The following is a 24,285-nucleotide window of genomic DNA, read 5'->3' as shown; positions in this document are numbered from 1 at the left end:
TCTTGTACCTCCTTGTTGGTTCAGGTATTGCATCCTTGTTGTGTTGTCTGTTCGTATCAACACTAAAGATAGTTTTATTCTCAGCAAGAAAGCTCGTTGGGCAAGTGAGATTTCTTGGAGTAACAGGAAATCTATGTGCATCTTTGATTGAGTCAGGGTCCATTTTCTGCTGTTTTGTAGATCGCCGATTTTTAAAATTGTTGAATTTTGTGTTTCACTCTTGTGCAACTAAAAGCCTACCTAAGCCCTTCTAAAACAGCCGCGAAACGCTTCTTAGCGCCGGCTGCAACGACCTCACAAACGCCATTCAGGTGAGTCCTTGGGCCACGCCCACACTGCAGGCCACGCCCCCTCTGCCTAGGAAACAAATAAAAACGTGCCAATAGAGCGCCGTCACAAGAATTGAACGGACTCCGCAGGCACACACCGGGAGCTTTTTGCACCGATTTTTAAAATTGTTTGAATTTTGTGTTTCACTCTTGTGCAACTAAAAGCCTACCTAAGCCCATCTAAAACAGCCGCGAAACGCTTCTTAGCGCCGGCTGCAACGACCGCACAAACGCCATTCAGGCGAGTCCTTGGGCCACGCCCACACTGCAGGCCACGCCCCCTCTGCCTAGGAAACAAATAAAAACGCGCCAATAGAGCGCCGTCACAAGAATTGAACGGACTCCGCAGGCACACGCCGGGAGCTTTTAGCGCCGATTTTTAAAATTGTTTGAATTTTGTGTTTCACTCTTGTGCAACTAAAAGCCTACCTAAGCCCATCTAAAACAGCCGCGAAACGCTTCTTAGCGCCGGCTGCAACGACCTCACAAACGCCATTCAGGCGAGTCCTTGGGCCACGCCCACACTGCAGGCCACGCCCCCTCTGCCTAGGAAACAAATAAAAACGCGCCAATAGAGCGCCGTCACAAGAATTGAACGGACTCCGCAGGCACACGCCGGGAGCTTTTAGCGCCAATTTTTAAAATTGTTTGAATTTTGTGTTTCACTCTTGTGCAACTAAAAGCCTACCTAAGCCCTTCTAAAACAGCCGCGAAACGCTTCTTAGCGCCGGCTGCAACGACCTCACAAACGCCATTCAGGCGAGTCCTTGGGCCACGCCCACACTGCAGGCCACGCCCCCTCTGCCTAGGAAACAAATAAAAACGCGCCAATAGAGCGCCGTCACAAGAATTGAACGGACTCCGCAGGCACACGCCGGGAGCTTTTAGCGCCGATTTTTAAAATTGTTTGAATTTTGTGTTTCACTCTTGTGCAACTAAAAGCCTACCTAAGCCCATCTAAAACTGCCGCGAAACGCTTCTTAGCGCCGGCTGCAACGACCTCACAAACGCCATTCAGGCGAGTCCTTGGGCCACGCCCACACTGCAGGCCACGCCCCCTCTGCCTAGGAAACAAATAAAAACGCGCCAATAGAGCGCCGTCACAAGAATTGAACGGACTCCGCAGGCACACGCCGGGAGCTTTTAGCGCCAATTTTTAAAATTGTTTGAATTTTGTGTTTCACTCTTGTGCAACTAAAAGCCTACCTAAGCCCATCTAAAACAGCCGCGAAACGCTTCTTAGCGCCGGCTGCAACGACCTCACAAACGCCATTCAGGCGAGTCCTTGGGCCACGCCCACACTGCAGGCCACGCCCCCTTCTTTAGCTACATCATGTGTTGCCACCGGAAGCGCAGCGGATGAGCGCAGCGGGAGCGCCGTTTGCGCGCCGAAGGCGCGCCTAAGGCAAGCCCGTCTGCGCCCTTCCGCGACCATCCGGGACCAGGGGCCACCCCCCCTGTCTCTCCCGCTCTTCCAGTCAGGACCTACAGCCCCATTGACCTACGGTCCATCGGAAGCAGAATTACTGCCACATGTACCCGTACCTTCGCAGCCATATCCCTTCCTCCTTGCTGCCCTGACTGCAAACACCCCTTTCGAAAAGCCTTAGCAGGCCCCTCGACTCCGAAATACAGCATGCTGGCACTAAACTGTCGATCATTACCCAAGCATAGCACCCAAATGTCCATACTGCTGGAGGAGCGCAAGCCAGATGTTGCCTTTTTAACAGAGACCTGGCTTTCCACCCATTCTGACCCAGACATAGTTGCAGCCCTACCAAGTGGATACCACATCATTAGATCGGACAGACCAGCAGGGAGAGGCGGCGGTCTGGCGATTATACTAAAAAAACCAGTACCACTGCCGCACTACAACAGAAAATATCCCCGAATGCGAAAGCATGGAATTCTGTATAGAGTTCAATGCTAATACCTCTTTCTCGGGCACCTTGATCTACCGTCCTCCTGACCCATCAAAATTGTTTCATAGGTCGCTCCCGGAGATCATTGCTAAAAGAGCTCTGTCCGTGGCCAACTACACAGTCTTGGGAGATTGGAACCTCCATTTCAATTCCCCCTCAGATAATATCGCCAAAGAACTACTAGACGACCTAGGAGCCCTGCAGCTGTCCCAGCTGGTCACAGCTCCAACTCACGAGAAGGGCAACTTGCTTGATCCAATTTTCAGCAGCTGCAGCGAGCTGACTGTCGACCCTCCTATCCCCCTCCCATGGTCGGATCATTTTCTGATACCGTTTTCCTGGGCAACCCATAAGGTCCCTCAGCTACCCCCCCGGACTACACTTAGGAGAAACTGGTCAAAACTCCAGTTGGAACCCTGGCTGCTTAGCCTGGACGCCGCCCATCCGCCTCCCTGCTCAGACCCTAGTGTAGCAAACGAAAACTTTGTCAGCTGGATCACTAACTCACTAGACACGATCCTCCCTCTCCAGAGATCCACATCTAAAAGAATGCAGAGATCAGCGCCCTGGTTCTCTGACCCTTTAAGAGAACTAAAACGTTGTTGCAGGCAACGAGAGAGAGCCTGGCGTATGGATTTTCTCCCGGAAAAAAAGGACGCATATAAAGAGGCAATAAAAACTTACAGAGATGGAATCAAGACGGCGAAAGCAACTTTCTACTCTGACAAAATCCTAGAGGCCAAATCAAAACCCAGGGAAATTTTCCAGATAATAAAACACTGCTCGAATGTCACCACCGCCCCCCCTCCGACCAAAACCCAAGATCAATGTGACGAGCTTGCGGACTTCTTTCACAATAAAGTCCTGAAAATTTACTCCACCTTTCAAACAGGAGCCACAGTTTCAGAGATAGGTGACCCACCCTCCCCTAGAATACTCCCTCCCCTTGTCCAGTCAACCCTCGAGCACTTCCCTCCCTTGGACCTCGACACCCTCGGTAAAATGGCACGGCAAGTCAAATCGGGCTCTCCACGCGACCCAGCCCCACCAGAAGTTCTGATGCAAGCACACGAAGCCACCCTGCCTGTTATCTTGGAACTCCTTAACACATCCATTGCCTCATGTGTTGTTCCTACAGCATGGAAACAAGCCATGGTGCGGGCGCTGCTAAAAAAACCAAACTTGAACCCCGACGATTATTCCAACTATCGTCCCATCTCTCTTCTCCCTTGGGCTGGCAAGGTGTTGGAGAAATATATAAACGTCCAACTGGTCCAGTTTATTGAAAATCACTCCCTACTGGACACATCCCAGACAGGGTTTAGGCCGAAACATGGCACCGAAACCGCCTTATTAGCGGTCGCCGAGGAATCTCGAAGGGTTCTGGATCAAGGAGGATCAGTGGCAGTGATCCTCCTTGATCTAAGCGCCGCCTTCGATACGGTCAGCCATGCCACCTTGCTGAACCATCTCCAGGACATCGGAGTCTCTGGCGATGCTCTAACGTGGTTCGGCTCCTTCCTGTCCGATAGATCCTTTCAGATCTTCGATGGTGACATAATATCAACCAGCAAGCCCCTCAGCTGCGGAGTACCACAGGGCTCCTCTTTGAGCCCTGTGTTATTCAATGTCTACATGAAACCACTGGCTGGAATCGTCGAACCGTCGAACCGTCGAACCGTCGAACCGTACGGCATCAAAATTGTGTCGTACGCCGACGACACGCAGTTAGTGGTATCATTGGCTCAAAAGAACATCAGTCAACCCCAAGGAGGCCTGCGGAGTTGCCTAGAGGATATCAAGGAGTGGATGACCAGCTCCTCCCTAAAATTAAATGGAGATAAAACAGAGCTCCTGCTTCTAGGCCCAGCCTCGCCAACATCTTTTATCTCCTTGTGGCCCCAAGCCCTGGGAACTCCTCCCACCCCCAAGGAAAGTGTCAAGAGCCTAGGAGTGTGGCTGGACAGCAAGCTGTCCTTTTCCACCCAGGCTACCAAGCTGTCCGCCGCCTGCTTTGGTATCCTCAAAACTCTAAGGAAGGTCCTTCCACTTCTGCCTCCAGAAGCCAAGAAAGTAGCAGTCCAAGGCCTCATCCAGTCCCGCCTTGACTCAAACAATGCTCTAAACGTGGGGGCTCCCGAGATGACTCTCCGGAAACTCCAGATAGTGCAAAACTGCGCAGCACGCACCCTGCTAAAGATTCCACGAGCCCAGTCAGCCAGACCTGCACTGAAAAGTCTTCACTGGCTGCCAGTTAAACACAGAGTGTCGTTCAAGGCGTTGTGCATCGCACACCGGGCATTCTGGAAAACAGGACCCGCTATTAACAGCAAGCTCATCATTCCCTACCACCCAAACAGGAATCTCCGCTCCTCTGAGGCTCTCCTGGCAGTGGTTCCCCGAGTAAAGAGAGCCAGATCCGGGGGTAGGCTGTTCTCATTGAACACCGCTAAACTATGGAACACCCTCCCCCTCTCACTCCGTTCCAACCCGGACCTGCTGTCATTCCGCAAAAAGTTGAAGACGTTACTATTCACCCAAGCCGCCGAGCTCTAAGGCGTCACATCACCTGTCCCTACGATTCTTACCCCTAGCGCTTGGACGCCCCCGGGCAGCAATCGCGCTCAATAAATCTATTCCAATTCCAATTCCAATTCCATCCTTCCAAATAAGTGTTTATAGTAATGACATATTTGGGAATTTCGGGTAAGAACATTAGTCCTGATGAGAGATGGTTTGTCTCACCAAGGAAGAGCTGTTATCATAATTGGTGTGATGTTGATGATATCTTCAATGGGGCCTTCCATCTGAATCTATGTTTGTCTAATCCTTCCTGGAAAGGTCTCATCCTCAGGCGGGCACAAGGCACTGGCAAAAAGGCCAATGACATCATGCTTAGAAGTGATATGAGAAGGCGAACAGAAACAGATTTTCTTTTTAATGATATATTTGCTAACATTATGAGTTTCTTCTGTCTTTCTTCTGATAAGAATGCCTTGTCTAGTAATGTATTTAGAATTGCTCCCAGAAATATTATCCTCGTTGAGGGACTAAGGAGAGACTTTTGATAATTGACTGTTAGGCCCAAGGACTAGAACATCATTAGATAGGTCATTGTAGCCTTTAACGCTTGTTGGGCAGATGGTGCTTTTATGAGCCAATCATCACGTAAGGAAGTACCTGGAGGGCTTTTTGTCTTACGTGGGTTGCGACTGGGGCTAGACACTTTGTAAAAACCTAGAGAGCTGACCTGAGACCAAAAGGTAGGACTTTGAATTGAGAGAGATTGCCGGCTACCGTGAATCTGAGAAATTTGCGATGTCTCGGATGAATAGGGATATGGAAATAAACATCATGCAGATTCAGGCTTGTCAAATGATCTTTGTGATTGAGGAGGTGCAGGATCTCTTGAATGGTTATCATAAGAAAAGATAGCTTTTTTAGGTATTTGTTCAATTTCCTGGGGTTCAGAATGGGTCACCTTTCTAGGGAGAACAGAAGCCCATTCCTTGTAGAGAATTTGTAACTTTCTCTATGGCACTGTTGCCTACCATAGCTAGCACTTCCTTTCAAAATTGATGGAGATGAGGTGGGTGCCCTCATTTAATTGGGAGTTTTGGGCAGAATGTAGGTGAATTCCAAAGTATGGCCATATGTGATGAGATCCAGTACCCATTTGTCTGATGTTATTTGTCGCCATTGATGAGAACATTTTGACAGTTTAGCTCCCACAGGATGGTGTTCTTTAGGGGGCATAACAGGTACTATAAAGTTGTCACTTTTTTCTGCCTGTGACTCTTTCCTGCTTTCTCCCTGGTGGTTGCTTGGAGTAGGCTGCTGCTGGCGGTGCTCTATATGTTTGGTGTTGTTTGTAAGCTGGCCTCAAGGCCTGCTGAAAGGGCTGCTAATTCTAATACCTCTGGTATCCTCCTCGATATGAACAAGCATCTCTTCCACTGGCCCCTCTAAAAGGTGTTTTACGAAACTGTAATGTGCCAAAAGACCTTGTGGTATAAGTGTCTACCTTTATTGCATGCAATGCGTCATTGAAGTGCTTGCCACACAGAGAGTCCCCATCGTATGGCATGTCCAATATTTTTGTTTGTACCTCAGGTCTGAATGTTGTGGCTTTTAACCAACCTTGGCGCCTAAGGACTGCTGATCCTGCAAGTTGTCAGAATCTGATTGAAGCTATATCCATAGCAAAATCTATAATTTCCAATGATGATCTTTCTTCCTCCTACTGAAATGTTTTTGCTGCTTGCTACTCTTTTGTCTACCTGCAGAAAATTCATATATCTGGTGCTGTCTGACCACATCTGCCAGTCATATCTGCCCAGTTTTGCCAGCGAATTGGCTGCATTGGCTGCCTTATTTGTCAGGTGGGGTTGAGATCACGTGGAAGGGTTCTTGGACTGGCATTGGGCCGCCTATGTTATGAAAGAGTCTGGTTTCACGTGTCCAACTAGACATGTTGGAGAGTCCTCAGAAGCGTTGTATTTTTGTATTGATCCTTGGCAGGACGTCTGAGACTTTGTCAGGATTTTTCATAATTTTTTATTCCTTCCTCCCATTTGAAATCAAAAATTGGAATCACGCTTACCGTCTTTCTAGTTTGTTCCTTAAAATCATATGGAAAACAATCTGATTATTTGATTGTTTTTGGAAGTTAAAAACCTTTGGCCACTCTCCCCATATGGATATGGAAACCACCAATATCATCAAGTGGGGAGTCCATTGGTTGTGGTCCAGGAGGTGAAGGTGTCGGAATGAATCATCTCATTCATTGGACACAGACTGATTATCTGGTATTTCAATATCATCTCTATCGTTATCCAAGGAGGACGGGTCTTCCCAAGGATGCATTGCAATATTAGATACCGGGGTTATTCTTGGAGTTGCAGGCGGTGGCATAGGCTCCGGCAAACTCAGTATTGGATGATGTGTGCGCATTGGAGATATTGACCTTGCAGGCTCAGGAAAGCATTTGTAGTAGTCCTGTACCATGCCCTGTAGGTCTTGCACTAGAGCCACAGGAACCTGAACCATGCCCTCTTGAGCTGGAGGTGAAGTGTTGAAATTGCTCCCCAAATTATCTAGGCTTCTCTATGTATTGTTGTCCTTCATATGTTCATAACCATCCCCTTCATCTCCTTGGTACTTGACATTAAGTTCTGACGGATTATGAGCTGTACCCAATAGCCCATCATCACCATCTGAGTCCTCCACATCTTAAAGATGACTTGGTGCCAAAGGGGACACCTTGCTAGGCGAATGATATGTTCTGGCGAGATTTATTCCTGTATTGGTTTGTCTGTTGCTGATGGTATCATTGACAATGTCGTCAGGTCAGGTGTCAAATGTAACAGTGATGGTTTCTTTGTCGACCGTTTTGTTGTGGATGATGTTGTTTTCATCGCCGGTTGTGCTGTCGACAATCCTGAAGATAAGGTCTTCACTAATGGTATTGTCATCGAATAAGGTTGTTGTTGTCGACGTTGCTGTGGTAGCTGACATGGTGGTGGTCGTCATCACTGCCGCCGATGTAAAAGTTACTTACCTTCAGCAACGTAATATCTGGTAGAGACACAGTCTAGCCACAAATTACTTAACTTTTAAATTCTCCCCCGGCGCCAGTCTGGGTCGGAATTTTGTTTGCAGTACCCCAGAGCCCGCGCTGTGTCCATATCTGCCTTGATTCCTTGGAGAGCATCATCTATGTGTTTACCAAAGAGATTCTCCCCGTCGAAAGGCATGTCAACGATTTTTGCCTGAACTTCCCGTCTAAAAGAGGTAGCTTTCAGCCAACCTTGCCTTCTGCGGGCCACCGCTCCTGCCATCTGACAAAATGCCACTGAAGAGATGTCCATAGCAATATCAATGGATTCAGAGGCCGCCTTAGCCCCATCCTGTAAAATAGTTGCTGCTTCCTCTTTTTTTATCCTCTGGCAGGTGAGCCATTAGTGGCGCTAAATCGGACCACATCTGTCTGTTATAACGGCTGATGAGAGCCATAGCATTTGCCGCCTTGATGGTAGATGCTGTCATTATTGCATACCGCTTCCTTGCTCCATCCATTCGTCTTCCTTCCTTATTAGAGGGAGCTACAGATGTGGAGACAGGATTTTTAGAGTGTCTCTGTGATGCCTGCGTTACCACCAATTCTTAGTGTGGCGCCCAGTATTTCTTTTCAATCCTAGGAACAGAAGCCGCCACCGATGCTGGTGTTTTCAAAATTTTCAGACCTTCATCCCAGATATGTTGGATGATTGGGATTGATCTAGCCAACTTCCTTGAATCCTCTTTGAAATCATGTAGGAAACATTCTGTTTCTGGCATCTGGAGCTCAAATCTTTTGGCTGCTTTCTCCATAATATCATGGAATCCTCTGATGTCCTGTGGAGGAGAGGTCGCTGGAGATGGGGATGGCAAAGGGGTTGTTGGCAAAACATATTGGGCCCGATTCACAGAACTAACTTAAGACAAAATCCTAAACTTACTACTTTTGTTATTCACAGAAGTTAGGATTTTGTCTTAAGTTTGTCTTAAAACAGACTTAAGACAGACTTAAGACAAAAACCTAACTTAAGTCTGTCTTAAGTCTGTCTTAAGACAAACTTAAGACAAAATCCTAACTTCTGTGAATACCAAAAGTAGTAAGTTTAGGATTTTGTCTTAAGTTAGTTCTGTGAATCAGGCCCATTAATCCCATTCTACACCTACTGGGGTGTCATGAAGAAGTTCTCCTTCCTCTGGCTGCTCTTCTCCGTCACTCCCTGTAAAGTCGTCTCGTATTGTAATAACTGGAGGAGATCGCTATTTTTGCACTGCAGGTGTAGGCTGGGCTACTGGCACTTGTGCAAGTGTGACTGGAGCGCTTGTAGCGGGGGCATTAGCTTCAGGAATACGACGTTAGTAGTCGATCATGTGACGTAACTCCATCACCAGAGATAGGCATTGAGATGGATTCTTCCTTCTCATCAGCTTGTTGTTCCTCCTCTTCCTTAAAGTCATATGACTCTTGAAATGACTCATATCTTTTTGATTTTGCTTGAGGACGATCCTTAAAGGAATAGACCTCTTGAACCTCCTGGCCTTCTTCCTCATCAGTCTCTTGGCTCTTAATCTGCAGCTGAGAGGGACTATAAGTCACTCCTGAAGACTCCTCATCATCTGACTCCTGCATTTCTAGCAAATTTGACAGAGGCAGCGTAGAAATTTTTGTCCATGCCGTAAATTCTGAAGATTTCTTTACCATCGACGAGTGAAAAGATCTGATAGAGATCATAGTCTTCAACTTTGGTGACTTAAAAGCCGTCGTCGACGGACTCGACGTAGACAAAGCTCCCGTCGTCGAGATTCGAATGGTCGTCGATGAAGTCGTTGACGGATTTGCCATCGACGGTGTAGTCTTCGATGAGGTCGTCGTCAATTGTATCATCGACGGGGATGTAACTCGCCCCGTCGACAGAGTCGTTGTCGTCGACGGTGTAGTCTTGATCACTTTGTCGTCGAGAGAAGGAGAGAAAAGATCCACCTCACCTGGCTGCGGCCCAGAGGGACGCCCGGAGTACCGACTGTCAGAGTGGTGCTCTATTTTACCTGCGCTGCAGCCAGGTGAGGTGGAGCTTTTCTCTCCTGCCAATTAGCAAGGAGAATGACTACACCTAGGATACCCAGGTGATATCTTTTATACACCATTTTTTCATTCACCACTTTTATGAGCAGTAGCGACATCTGGTCCTGATGAAAGCAGCGGACACCTACTAGGGTCTATTAGTCTGCAGAAACATGTTGACCTGTTAATACACATAGTAGCTATTTGTTTAAACTACTACATCACACTGGTTTTTATTGGTTTGGAAGTAGAGAGGTACCAATTAAAACTATATTTCCTCTTTTCTCTCCAATTTTAGTCTTTTCTGGCACTTTATTCCTTATTTTTTTCACTCAAATTCACGCACTGCTTAACAGTTGTCACCACACGCCCATATACTTTCCAATTCACTGGGACACACACATTGTTTAAATCAAAGAAAATTATTTTTTGAAATGGTTGTAACATCTACCCTTCTTGGTGTGAAGGATCCCAGATGATGACAAGGGGCGGTTCCGGTCGAGAACTGATGGGTATTTTTTCACACATAGAAAGTACCCTTTTGACCTTTTGTCACATTTTTTCACGTATATTTTCTAAATATGTGTTTATATCCAACATTCTCTTTATGTCAGACACATAGTTAATCGACAGTTTGTCTCTTCGTGACCCACAGCTACTCTGTGTCTTGCTAAATTGTAAAAATAGTAAAACACAGTCAAAGGTCATATCTTTCAAGCTCTCCTGAACATTATTGGGGAATTTTGACTCATGCATCAAGCACATCTATGAAGGGCAACAGATCGAGCCAGAGTTCTTCCAATAGAATGGGTGGTGTCCATTGCCAACTTGATATTAAACTTTGCCGTCTCACGGCCATTTGCGCAAGCTGAAAGAGTTCAGCCCTGACCCATTCAGGAAGGCAAGGAAGCGGATGGGAGACAGTCCCATAAGCACATGAAGCCCTGCCTTAGACACAAGACGTGTTTACTGACCTCAAGGCCGAACTGTCGAAGCAAAGATATTTTGGGCACACAGATCTAATCACCTAGATTCTCTACCTTGTGGAAGTAAGGAGAAACATCTAGCTTCAGTGAAGTTGTAACACCTTGCACAACGAACCCTTTAGTAGAAGGATGTTGAGAAAGACAAGCAGGGTTGTGCGGAGCAGGACGATGGCGATGGGAAATGGCATGATCAATAGAGTCACCGGTCACTGGCCTCGCCGAAGTTCCCAGGAGAATATCATACAGAGACTCTCCATAAGGCAGTAAGGGTTCAACACCTGTGACACCCTGGTGAAGCAGATCCAATGAGGGATCAAATGACAAAGTCACAGAAGAAAGCTGAAATTTCAAGATGTCAGCAGCTCTCTTTATAACCTCAGCAAAAGCTGCACTAGCTTCCGTCGCCTTTCGTGGCGGAGAAAGCAGATCAGAAATAGGAGAGGGTTGCAGACTACTTTCCTCTCCCTATGCAGCCCAAGAACCTCCTACTAGAGGCTGAAAAAGACCAACTAAGTGGTCGATACCGGCATCACCTAAGCCACCTTGCAATGTTGGAGAAACAGCAACAGAGCCATATTCGTCCTCGGAATACAAAGGAGAAGATACAGGAACCGCAGTGGCTATGAGGGCCGATCGACATCGGGACGGCGTTGTATCGTCATGCACCATGAACTGAACCTCCGCCATCGACTAATGCTGAGGCGGCGTCATATCCACCTCAGTACAACCTCATATGTTGCCACTGGTGTCACAACTGGAAGCCACGCCGGCCTGTGTACCGATGCCGTAATGACTGCAGGCACAGAGTCGAGGTCTTCGACTGGCGCCGAGGGCAAACCCGCTGGCGTGTTTCCAGTTGGAGTATCCCATACCTCCTTGGGGCCCGAAGGCACTCCAGGAGGAGGCATGGACCCAAAAAAGGCATGCAGGGCATGATAGTATCATAGTCGAGGTCTTCGACTGGCGCCGAGGGCAAACCCGCTGGCGTGTTTCCAGTTGGAGTATCCCCTACCTCCTTGGGGCCCGAAGGCACTCCAGGAGGAGGCATGGACCCCAAAAAGGCATGCAGGGCATGATAGTATGCCTGCATCTGGGTCATAGTCACCCTGGCTCCAGGATAAGGAGGGAGGCTCAAAGTCGACTCTTGTGCGACGACCTCTGGCAAGGAACAGAAGGAAGTCAGCAGCCACGTCACAACACGGTGAGGCCGAAGACCGCTGTGACCTTGATCCCCTACTTCGGGAATTCCGCGACTTGGGTGAGCGGTGCCCATGAGAACAGCTTTTTGAACGTCCCCGGGCAGGAACCTCAGAGCAGGAAGTAGACCAATGTCAGCTGGTCTCCGACAGGGAGAGTTGCGCAGTCAACAGCTTCATCCACCTTTCCCGCCAGGCTTTAGGCATCAGCCGTTTACAGGGGTCGCACTCCTCTGAGTCGTGGTGCTCTCCCAGGCACCACATGCAGATGGGATGGGGATCCGTAGCCTACATCCGTTGAGTACAGGTCTTGTGTGACATAAAACCTGAAGGCATAGGCGCACTGTTCCCTGATGCAAAAAGGCGTTTAAGTAGGAAAAGAATACAAACAGCCTTAGGAACCACTTCTCCGGATCCACATTGCATTGTGGAAAGGAAGAAACTGACGTCTGCACGCCGGAGGGGACTTATATGGCTCCGCTAACATCATGGGTGGAGTGGTCATCATCATGGAGCCGTACAACGCCGCCCCCCGGCACATAGAGGTACAGGCGAAAAATTTACAGATCCAGACTGGCGCTTGGGGAGAATTCAAAAGTTAAGGAATCTGCAGCTAGATGTCTCTATCAGATGTTGTTTTTGACAGCGATGTTGTGATTGATGAGACCTTCATCATCAGTTTAGATTTTACCATGGATGGCTCTGAGGAGGATTTTCCAGGATGTAATGCAAGGGCTGAAGATGGAGTTTTAGGCTCTGATCTTGTGGCCTCTGGGTTTTTTTGTGTTTTCTCTCTGTGAGATTTGCATTTTGAAGACGTGTGGTGAGTCATTTTCATGACTTATCTATGCACCTCCGGTGATCCCCGGCACGACCTCTCCATTTTTTTTACCCTTTTTTCAGTGAGGTGGTGGAATACTGCTGCTGCAGCTTGTTGGGACTGGATACTTTGATCTCAGAGCAGGGCCTCAGTGGTGGGCACTCTGTAAAGTGTGCATGAATATTTGGCCGGCTGTCTCGGGTTGGCCAAAGAGTCATGTGCACTTTGCATGTTCTCCACCCAGGCTGCATTACAGCCTGGGTGGAGAACATGCCCAGGCTCCCTTTGCCTGGCTGACCGCCGAACCACGGGACTCAGACCAATCACAATGCTGCATTGCAGCATTGTGATTGGCTTAGGGGAGCCTGGGTGCTTCCTGTTCCGACCAGAGCTGAGGAACGATGACGAGGGACAATGAGAAGAGACACAGTGAGGAGGTAAGTTTTCTTTTTTTTCTTTATCCCTTTACCCCTGTTCCCCTCCATCCCCCCGCCCTCTGCCCTGCCACCCCTGATCCGTGCCTGCTGCCACAAAAGTGAACAGAACATATTTAGGAATAACGCACTCCTGGTGGGGATCAGAGCATTTGAAGACCCTCCTAATTTTAGACGCACTTTCAAAATCTATCTGTTCAGCTGTACAATTAGTTAATTAGCTACTAGCAATACTGTTTCCTTTATTTTAAGTGCCCTTAGACTGGATTTAGCACCAAGAGACTGCCTCTGCAGTGACAGTTGCACTTCACAAACACAAAATACAAACACAAATATGTAACCAAGTTATTTGGCTCTCGATTTGGCAGCTCTGTATGGCTTTCAGTGTTGTAAAGAGGGTTGTAAATGACCTGTAGTTGTAATAAGCAGATGTCAGGCATGCATAAGGGTTTTGTGCTGTGATAGTTTCATTTTCCCTCTATTTTCATTAATTCCAGTACCTGGTCGGCGTTCTTCTTGGTTTTGTAGAAGATGAGGGTCTGATTGCTAAGAGTCACGTAATAGTCATCCCAAGAGGTGGAGCTCGCCTAAAAACACAAGATTCAATTTAGTAACAGTGCATCAAAAATACCAATAAATGTAGAAGGAATGAATGTGTTTACTGACCGTCTTTCCACCTGAGAGCAGTCTGTGCTGTGCCTCAAGATATCCAGTAATGATGGGGTCTTTTGTTGTGGTCTGAAAAGGAAGAGAACTTTATAATATTTAAAATCCCAAAGAATGCTGCTCCATTGTGCTATGGAGCTAAATTAACATAGCTTCAAGCCGCTTTGCATGCAGGTCCAAATGCAAATTTGTTAAATTACCTAATTTGGGACTCGGAACTAGGCATGAGCGGGAAATCCGTTACGCCAGCGGATTTTGCGGATTTTTGGGAAATCCGCAATCCGCGAATTTTGCGGATTTCCCGCAAAATCCGCAAAAAAAATCCACGGACGTAACGGGTTCAAAAGTTGAACCCCCACTCATGTAACTATTTTACAATGGCGCCAGCAAGCTGCCAGCGCCGTTGTAAAATAGTTACAAAGTTAGCTTGCACAGGAACCACTAGATAAAACGAAGCAGGTGCTGCTTTATTTTATCTAAGTGCTTCCTGTGCAAGCTAACTTTGCAACTATTTTACAATGGCGCTGGCAGCTTGCTGGCGCCATTGTAAAATAGTTACATGAGTAGGCTGGGCACAGGTCTGCTTTCTTTCTTCCCAAATCTACCGTGGAAAATCAGCTGTGATGCTGGATAGAGGCCTTTGCATCCTTGACTTTCACGAGCGCAATACCCGTGCTGTTCCTGTGACCAGGAGCTTCTTTCTCTTCATCTGCTGAACTGATCTTTCTCTGACCTTTTATACACACAAGAGGCACATGAACTCGCACAGAAGACCCCCCTCCCACCACAAAATCCGCAAATCCGCGGATTCGCAAAATCCGCGGATTTTGTGAATTCGCAAATCCGCAAATTCGCAAATCCGCGGATTGCCAATCCGCAAAATCCGCCCATGTCTACTCGGAAAATCCTTCTTGCAGTTTCCAAAACCTGTCCCTACCACATGCAAAAACAGTGCAGTACCAGTCCTCCTATATTTCGCTGTATACATCCAGACATCACCTGATTATATTGCTGTATAAGTGATTACAGCATAATGACATAATATAACAGTAAATACAGCTAAATTGTGTACTTGATCTTTAAAATATATTTGTGCTTTTCTGATTTCCTGCCAGGCTAATAAAAATGCACCAGTATGTAAAATGCATTTCAGTTTCAGACAGTATTTTATCCATGTGAGCATGAAACATCAATTTTCGTGAAAAAATGCAACATAGGCAAATTATGTGGCAAATTTAATAAATCCATAATTGTGCAATAAATGCTAGAGCTACAAAATTACATAAATCTACTGGCCCTCATCATTGTTTTATAAAAAATATATCCATTAACGGTAAACAAAACATAAATATTCTAATTTCAGTTAATCCCCATTTTTAGTCAGAATTCGTAGAAAATCCCTCTCTCAAGCTGACTACCCAAAATATACATAGAATAAAAAAGCGTAACTTGTGACGTGTACTATGGTCTTATGTTGTCAACTGCGGTACTGATGATGTTTACAAACCACTCGACCTTCGTCCTTGCGGTTTATAATGTCACCAGAACACCTCCATGGCAATATTGTATCATATTACATTGTTACCCGTTGCATATCCTCTGTAAGCATATATGCATGCCACTGCACGGCACTGTTTCATAAAGACTAGTTTAAGAGCAGGTGTGACTTACTCTCGTAGAACTCCAATGGGGGCAGGCAGACTGTCAAAGACATCAAAATAGATCGTGGTGGCACTCAGACAAAACGGCACAGAAACGCTTCACAGCGCTGTGCTTTCAATGCTAATGTTCTTGACAACGAGGGGGCATATTACCAAGCAATAGCGATAATTATCGCTATTGCTTGGTTAGAGACAAAAATTTACCGCAGCGCTGCGGCGATTTTTACCGCAAATAAACCTTGGTATTACCAAGGTTTAACGCAAATGCGGTAAAAATCGCCGCAAAGCATGAATATCGCTGAAAAGTCAGCGATATTCATGCATTAGCGAGCTAATGCCCTTAGCCATGTTATCCACCTCCCATTGGATAACATGGCTAAGAACTGCTCAGGGCAGGTGTTAGCTTTTGGAGATATTCCCGCTTAGCGCGAATATCTCCAAAAGTTGGTAATAGGAGATAGCGATGTTAGCGACTGTTTTCAGTCTCTAACATCTTGGCACGCCCACTTTGCATCTCATTAGTGATAAATATCACAGACATGCAAAGTGGGGCCCAAGATGGTCGCTATCTCCTACTAGCTGTTGCTAACTGGTGTTAGCGGCAGCTAGGTAATAGGGAGATAATTTTATCTCCGCTTTCTTGGCTTTTAAAGCCAAAAAAGCGGAGATAAACCCGCTTGATAATATGCCCCTAGGTTTCTTCTTTGCTGGAACTTTTACTTTGACAATTTACCGTGTGAAATATTATGAAACATTTAAAGGTAGTAAATCTCTGACCATTTCCAAAGTGGGATAGGGTCAGATTTCAGGTTGTTAATCCCCATGAATGTACAACAATCTGGTAGGTATTCACACATTTACAACACTACTTACATTCTTATTCCGACCACTTCCCAACTCTTGCGTGGGAACTACTTCTGCACATTTGTCTCCAGTAATAGTGCAGACATTTGCAGAAGTAAACCTGTTTTTCCTGCGAAGATTCTCTTTATGAATTCTTATGAGCTCTTTGTGAATTGTTGGCAGGTGAAAATTAGGCATTTTCAGACATAATGTACATTTAGGGCCAAATATGACTTTGTGAATTGCCCCCAGTATGTTATGACGGGTAGCACGTAGAGGATTCTTCAAGTCAGCTTATAAAGGAGATTGGCAAAGAGATGAAAACAAGTTACTTACCTGTAACTTTGGTTCCCCAGTATTGGTAACTTTCATAGATTCCCATGTTTTGTATCAATCCCCGTCGGGGAATGATACAAAGCATGGGAATCTATGAAAGTTCCAAAACTGGGGCAAGTAGACCCACTGCTGGTGTAGAGGGTAGCCGCAGGGCCTGACCTATCGCACTGTAATCAACTATCTGACAAGAGACATTTTGTGTGGTCTGCTGAATTGTTTCTGCTACAACTCCCATTAGCTCTGTATTTGTGATTAACTACCACAGGATGCAAAATACCTTTGGCTATTAAAAATTCAAACCACACAGAGAGATGAATGCATGATTTACAGAAGTGTCACTGGAAGATGGAGGGGATATCCGGAGTAGTCAACTGTTTAAGCGAGGGCCTTTTCGTACCGTAACATTTTACTTTTTTATTTGCAAAACAAACAGAAAAGAGAAGGAGCAATGCAAGCACCTTTTAGGAGAAGGGTTGCAAGTATTACTCCCTACCATCTTCTTACAGAGCAGTTTGAAATGCATATACCCGGAGATACTCAATACTTACCAAACCTGTGTTAACTGCTTGCTCCGAGGAAAAAGAACGTTGACGGAGTTCCTTTGTAGAAAAGTCAAACATATTCTGATCTGTGTCTAACGGGGGGTTTGATGTGGGCTCCTTTACATCAGGATTGTGACATCCATGAAGCTTCTTCTCAGGGGATAAAGGTGAAACCTTGGAGTCTGGCTCCACTATGTTGTTAAAGGGCAGCTGACTTGTTAGCCTGGAAGACAAAGGAGAGGGCAATGGTGCCCGGCTTTCAAGTGACGTAGCCTGCAGACCCATTAATTTTGGTACAATAGGTGACTGCATCAATGTGCTAGGAGATCCCATGCCTGGGCTGTCGAGGGGACCAGTCTTCGAATCGCTCCACACACTAAATGCTTCAGACCCATCTACAGCACTTTCGGTTGTGGAAACCGCATAAATGGGATCCTTCAACGTGAGACTGGGTGGTATGAATTTCCTAATGGCACCCCGATCATGTATTTTTGAAGGGTTTGTTTTCTGGTTGGAAGGCTTCCTTTTTAGGGAAGGAATCTTGATGACACTTGAGCTTCCCTTTTGTCCCTCCTCGTCAGTCTCCATCCGCTTCAGCAACATGCGCTCTCTCTATAACAAAGAAAAAACATCATGGATGTAAGCTGTCTTAAATGCAGAACGATTGCAGGAAAAAGGACGGCAACCACTTAATGCTTCAATAGTTACCCCTAACAGAAGACTTTCACCTAGGTTTGACAACTGAATGGTTTCTCACAATGACCTTCTTTACTTCTGCTCCAAAAGGAAACACTTCTTGGACAATGCAAAAGGCAAATATCTGACCAAACTCTAAGAAAATCTACTGGAGACATGAAATGAAATAGCAATGTCTATTGCCAAAATTCCGGATGTGGTTTAGATTAGAACGAAGAGATGCATGGAAGATTTATGGGACAACCAGCTGAGTTGGGTGGACAAGGGGAGGGTCTATTCGTGTTTTTCTAGTCATCTTTAAACTTTTCGAGATTTCTTATATGCTGAGTCAGTCCTTTCCTGTGACCAGAACCCAAAAGAAGGGCTCCCAGTTGCAACCTGCTGGAGTACCTTAAGGCATTCCCCGCATTATTTTCTTCACCTCCCCGATTAAATGCAAATTGCTCTCTCCTGCAATGTGAAATGTTACTTATGCTGGCCTCTGTCATTTTAGGTTGAGGGTTTCCACAGCTAAAAGTCCAACATCAAGAATCTTATGTTCAGTTGGGCACTGCAGGAGAAATAGAACAAAACGTTTACACTCGAATTATAGCACATGGATCTGCCTTGACTGCCATTTGTCCCCAACCAGTGACTATTCTGGAAACTGTAACTTAAGTTAACGGAGAGGCTGCTTGTGAAGACTATACCTTCAAGGTATCTTAAGGGATACCCACAGGATGCAGCATGCATCTCAAACCACATATCTTTGTAAGCCTGATTCGAATATTTTACTTCCAGCTTTTCAAGTCAAATGCAGAACATAGCGAGGGGGCTTGCAGAGCATAATTGTGTTTTACTCATTCAGTGTAAGGACCCACTACTAGTAAGCCTACACTGAAGAAATCTCTGCAGCTGATGCATCTTTGGCAGCTTTAGTTAATACATTTACATGAGGTGGTAACGCAATCATCACAACACGTTCAGTTTCACTATTGACCCCTGATAGGGTAGCCGTGATTCCTACCTCTGTGCTCTAAGAGAAAGGTAGTTTACTTAATGGCTGTGAGAATTTGTACACACTTTACACCCAGTTATATTGTTTTTCCAACACCTACCTTTGTTTTCCTGTTTAACTGGGCAAACTTGTCCTCCTGGGCTAAGAGCATCTTTTCAAAGTCTTCTTGTTTCTTTAGAAGATTCTCTACATTTGACACAGAGTCCTAAACAAACCAAAAAAGAGAGTCAGCAAAAAGATAGTAGTCTGAAATGTGTACAGAGTCCGATATTCAATTTTTCCCCAGTAATTGGCCCTTTTGTTAAAAAAAATTGTAATTCAACAACAGTAGGTTAACTTCTCCGGAAAAGTCCAGATTTATGTGAAAGGGAATACTCATAGACAGTTGTGGCAGTCGTAGGTTTTCAACAGTACTCAGAGAAGAGCATTATCAATTCCCTCCTATGTATGAATGTATGTATGTATGTATGTATGTATGTATGTATGTATGTATGTATGTATGTATGTATGTATGTATGTATGTATGTATCTATCTATCTATCTATCTATCTATCTATCTATCTATCTCTCTCTATATATATATATATATATACGTCACAATTTGTCGTGTATGTGATAGAGTGTAATTGTGGGATGAGATATATTGGCAGCACTACATGCATGGTAAAAAAGCGCATACTCGAGCATATTCGAGCTGTCAAAAATGGTAACTTTGCATACTAGAAACAAAAGGGGGGGTCAAGGGGAATGTTTTTTGACCTGTCTGCTCGCTCCCCTATATCGATACATAACACACAATAGAGCAGATCAAGTCACTGAAAGTATGTGCCTACAACAGTACCCATGCAGTACTGGTGGTGAATGCGTGAAGCAAGGCTGCCACAAGTATAAGCTATTGGTGATGGGAGGCTGAAACAATTCCCATCAGACCACCCATGTGGTGGAGTTTGCGTCATGTGGGAACTGTTGATCATGCCATCCCAGGTCCGCCCATATGATGCCAGTGCGGGAGTGGATGTCAAAAAAGGTGATCATAATCTACCTCTACAGGTGTAAATGAAAAAAGTGCAGTGCTCAAATAGTAAAATTGGCTACCAGTACTACAAAAGATGTTTAGACAGAAGTCCTGGTGTCAAGGATTAAAAACACGCTGGGTAGTCAAACTACTCTCTAGCGCTGTGCAGTTAGGTCAACATGGTATCTGACCCGGCTTTCTTCAGGACCAATTGAAAAAAATAGCTACTGCAACTACATATGGATTGTATTGGTAAAAAATCCAAACATGTAAAAAAAGGTTTACATATATACCAGAAAAATTCAAGCATGTACTAAAGAAGTTACATATATACCAGGACTTTAAATACTTAAATGTCCACTGGAAGGAAGGGAATGATTCTTCTTCCCAGCCATGTGTGGGTGATGACCTCACCTCTCCCGGCAACCGCTCGGGGGAATGAGGCCCCGCTCTGTCCGTCGGTGCCCCAGCTCTGAAAGCGAGCGGAAGTGGAGGTTTGCATACGCCACAGCAAAACACCTCGCCATATGCCAAAAAGGGAACTGGAATGCAATGCAATACTATGCAATCCATATGATCCCCCCAGGAGAACGAGGGGGAAACAGAATCAGGAAACTGCGTCAAATTGAGTCCAAATACATCATACGACTCAGAATGAAACATCCTCGTGGGATCAATTTTGATGAGGAACTTCCTGTTCATCTTGAATAATCAGCAAAATATGATTAAGAGAGGTGCCGAAAAGACTTCAACATAGCTGAGTACTAAAACCAACTGCGTACTACACCCAAAACGTAAAGTGTCTGAAACCATCAGAGACAATACTGCGCTAATGAAAGAACTGTGTACCATACCGTTTTATCAAAGCGCGATAAATCCAAAATATTGAACACGTTGTCACAAATAACTGACATGAAAGTAAAAGTTACATGATTATACAATGTAATGATCGAAACCAAGCCACTCACACAAAGTCCTTTTGAAAATGTTTAAAATATTCAAACTGCATAAAGTTTTGTTTTTAAATTCACTAGAATCACTACAAGTCCCATAATGCCTCATTGTGGCAGATACAGGTACAAATAGTGAAAGTAAAGAGGGACTCACTGACCGTGAAAAAAGCCAGTCAGGCTGAAACGCTTTGGTCGAGTTCGTGTTTGGTATGAATAAACAATACCATAAATAACCTAAACTGGAGTGCCGCATCGTTTGTGGATTAATATAAAAAAATATATATATATATATATATATATATATATCTATATATATATATATATATATATATATATGTATATATATATATATATATATATATATATATATATATATATATATATATATATATATATATATATATATATATATATATATATATATATATATATATATATATATATACACCCACATACACACATAACCACACACAGGCAATTTCACATGTGTAATGGTACAAAGTTTACAGATGTGTTCCACTGCCTTTTGGGTAGGTTGCGCTATAGAAATACCACATTCATAAAATCATACAATGTTCATGCGAAAATGCCTTTGCTTGTGAGAAATTGAATTTTATTTATTTTCTTTTCCTCCAGAGGGGACTTTCTATCCTTACACTATGCCCCTAGTAATTTTGCAGTTGTTACTTTCTCATTCCTACCCTAGAAACCAATTTACACCTGCCTTAAAGAAGTAAACCTCCAGAAAATAGTTCTTGAGAAGACTAAATACCTACAAACTTGTGAGTATGAATGTTTCCCCAAAATGTTCAGGTCATCGCAGCCCTTGATCATTCGCTTTCTCCTCTGTGAGAGAATTTACTTATGCATCATACATCATGTTGGATAAGTAGGTGATAAGACCAGTGCACTGGTTGGATGAATGGCGTTCAACAAGGCCTTGCAAACACATTCCAGACACCATAGTCTCAAGTGTCCAGCCATTAGAACTAGTATTTATGTCCTCTTGAAAATGCCTTCTAACTAAAGGGTGAAAGTATGTTTCAAAATGTCAGCCCTATTGGGAAAAGAAAGAACTTGCATACATACACATGCCAACAACCCCTTCAAAACAGAATAGATTAATGGAAGAAGTCAGGATATGCAGCAGGTGAGAAAAACTCACTAACAGAAATAAAATTGTTCAAGGAATTACTTTTTTTTTTTGAGGATCTTAAATGCCTCCAAACAGTGTCTGGTTCCAAGGTTCCTACAAATCTGCATCAGCCAACGTTTTCTTGCTTTATAGTGGCCATGGCAGCTAAAGAACACATGTAATACTGTCTCATCGGGGCAATTGCATGCCGGACAATTTGTAATTTGCAAACCCTTCCATTTATGGGTAAAACAACGAAGTGGCAACACCCCATACCTAAACTGAAAGTAAAGTTTTCTGGCGGCAGCTGGTTTGATAACATCTAGGGCCGGCTCAAGTAAAGGCCTATCTTTTATCTCTAGGAATGCTGATGTTAACTTGCCTATTCAGGGACAGCTATAAAGCGTTGCCAAATTATGCTCCTCAAAAAGTTTCCTCAATTGTTTTCTAGAAATTGAGGAAGGGGCAAGCTCAGGATCCACCCAAAGTTCCCATAGCCCCATACTGGTGAGCGTGTGTTTGATAAAGCTAACCACTGCAAATTAGCAGCCCCCCGCAGATTCATTACCTCTAGAAGTTCATCTCTGTAGAAAGAGAGTTCAGGGGTTACCCACAGACAACGCCAATACATTAAGGGCTTGAGGTTTAATAAATCTGAGATTGCCATAAGCTCCAAATCTAATCGGAGTGGGGTTAACGGGGTACTCTGTGGGAGATTCAACAAGTGTGGTAAAAAGTTGTTCTCAACCTATGGTAAATTCACGGGGGCAGAATGGCCCCATAATTCAGCCCCATATAGTGCCCCTCCCCGAGCTTGCACCTTGTAAATTTCGATGGCTGGGCTAATAGGTTTCAAAGTGGACTTGCAAAAGACCTTCATTATCCCACCCGAAGATTGAGACAGTTTTAGAGATGATTTTTTAATGTGTTCTCCCCAGTCCATTTTATCTGTAATGGTAATCCCCAGATAGACGAAAGAGGGAACTCTTTCGAGAGGTTTGCCATATAAAAGGGAATTAGGACGTGTGCTCTTGGAACTATTGAACGCCATAAATGTGGATTTCTGCAGATTAATTTCTAAGCCTCTTTCTCTGCAAAAAAACCTCAAATTTATTGAGAATCCTCTGTAACCCCATAGGTGATTTAGATACTAATAACGTATCATCGGCAAACATCATTGCCGGAATCAGCCGAGAGGCTAACTTGGGTGCATCTAAGTCTTTTTCGGCCAATAGCGAATCAATTAGACCATTAATATATAAACTAAAAAGAGTGGGAGCAAGGACACAGCTCTGTCGGACACCACGCTTGATCGGGATGGGGGCAGTTAACTCGCCATCCCTGCCAAACCTAATTTTCACAAAGTTGTCCTCATGCAGCCGTTTAATCAGATGGGTTAAATATTCTGGAACCCCCAGCTCATGTAAAACTGACCACAGTTTTTCCCTTGGGACTAAATAAAAAGCTGACCTCAGTTCCACAAACTCTAGGAAAAGACTGCCGCCCTCTAGACACACGGTTTTCCAGTACAACAGCTGTAATCTGAGTACTTGATCAAGGGTGGATAATTTTTCCATGAATCCGGCCTGCAGAGGGGACAGAATCACCTGTTCTTCCATCCAGTTTTGTAGCCTGAGCAGCAAAATGCGCGCAAAGATTTTTTGAGAAATATCAATCAGACTGATAGGCCTGTAGTTGGTTGGCAGGAGTGGAGAGCCTTTTTTAAAGATTGGTATTATTTCCGCACCAAGCCAGCTGGGCGGGATCACCATACCCTGCAAAATAGCAATGAATAAAACCCAAAAGTATGGGGCCCAAACAACTGGCTCGCTGCGGAACAAAGTCCCCCGGGATCTTGTCCTGGCCTGGAGCTTTGCTGGTGCTATTTTCATAAGGGCTCCCTTCATCTCATCTAAGCTTATACTAATACTGGGGCTGCTGTCATGGGGGTGATCAATAGCCTCTAAAAACGAAGGGGAGACATCCCCCGGATGACCTCCCGCTGGTGACACACCTGACAGCATGACTTCATTGGAATAGAGGGATTGGAAATGTTCCCGCTAGACCTCCTCATCCGAATTCGGGTCTACCGATGTCTTGGGGCCAGAGTTGTCAGAGTTGACAATACCCCAAAAG

The 24,285-nt window shown here is 44.9% G+C and overlaps 1 protein-coding gene across 1 annotated transcript in view; it reads right to left on the bottom strand.

The window, feature by feature from the left end:
- Positions 1–24,285, bottom strand: part of SPTBN5 (spectrin beta, non-erythrocytic 5) — a 2,284,272-nt gene that overhangs the window by 102,012 nt on the left and 2,157,975 nt on the right. Inside the window, exons 63-66 of the mRNA XM_086937224.1 lie at positions 19,147–19,251; positions 17,360–17,965; positions 13,972–14,043; positions 13,806–13,892 (exon numbers count right to left, since the gene is read on the bottom strand). Of these exons, the coding sequence (XP_086793350.1) occupies positions 13,806–13,892; positions 13,972–14,043; positions 17,360–17,965; positions 19,147–19,251 (870 nt within the window). The remainder of the gene's footprint in view (positions 1–13,805; positions 13,893–13,971; positions 14,044–17,359; positions 17,966–19,146; positions 19,252–24,285) is intronic.

Source organism: Lissotriton vulgaris, chromosome 9 (genome assembly GCF_964263255.1).
Source record: "Lissotriton vulgaris chromosome 9, aLisVul1.2, whole genome shotgun sequence".
Taxonomy (NCBI): domain Eukaryota; kingdom Metazoa; phylum Chordata; class Amphibia; order Caudata; family Salamandridae; genus Lissotriton; species Lissotriton vulgaris.
Note: the sequence above shows the minus strand (reverse complement) of the source record. Positions and strands in the feature narration are given on the sequence as shown.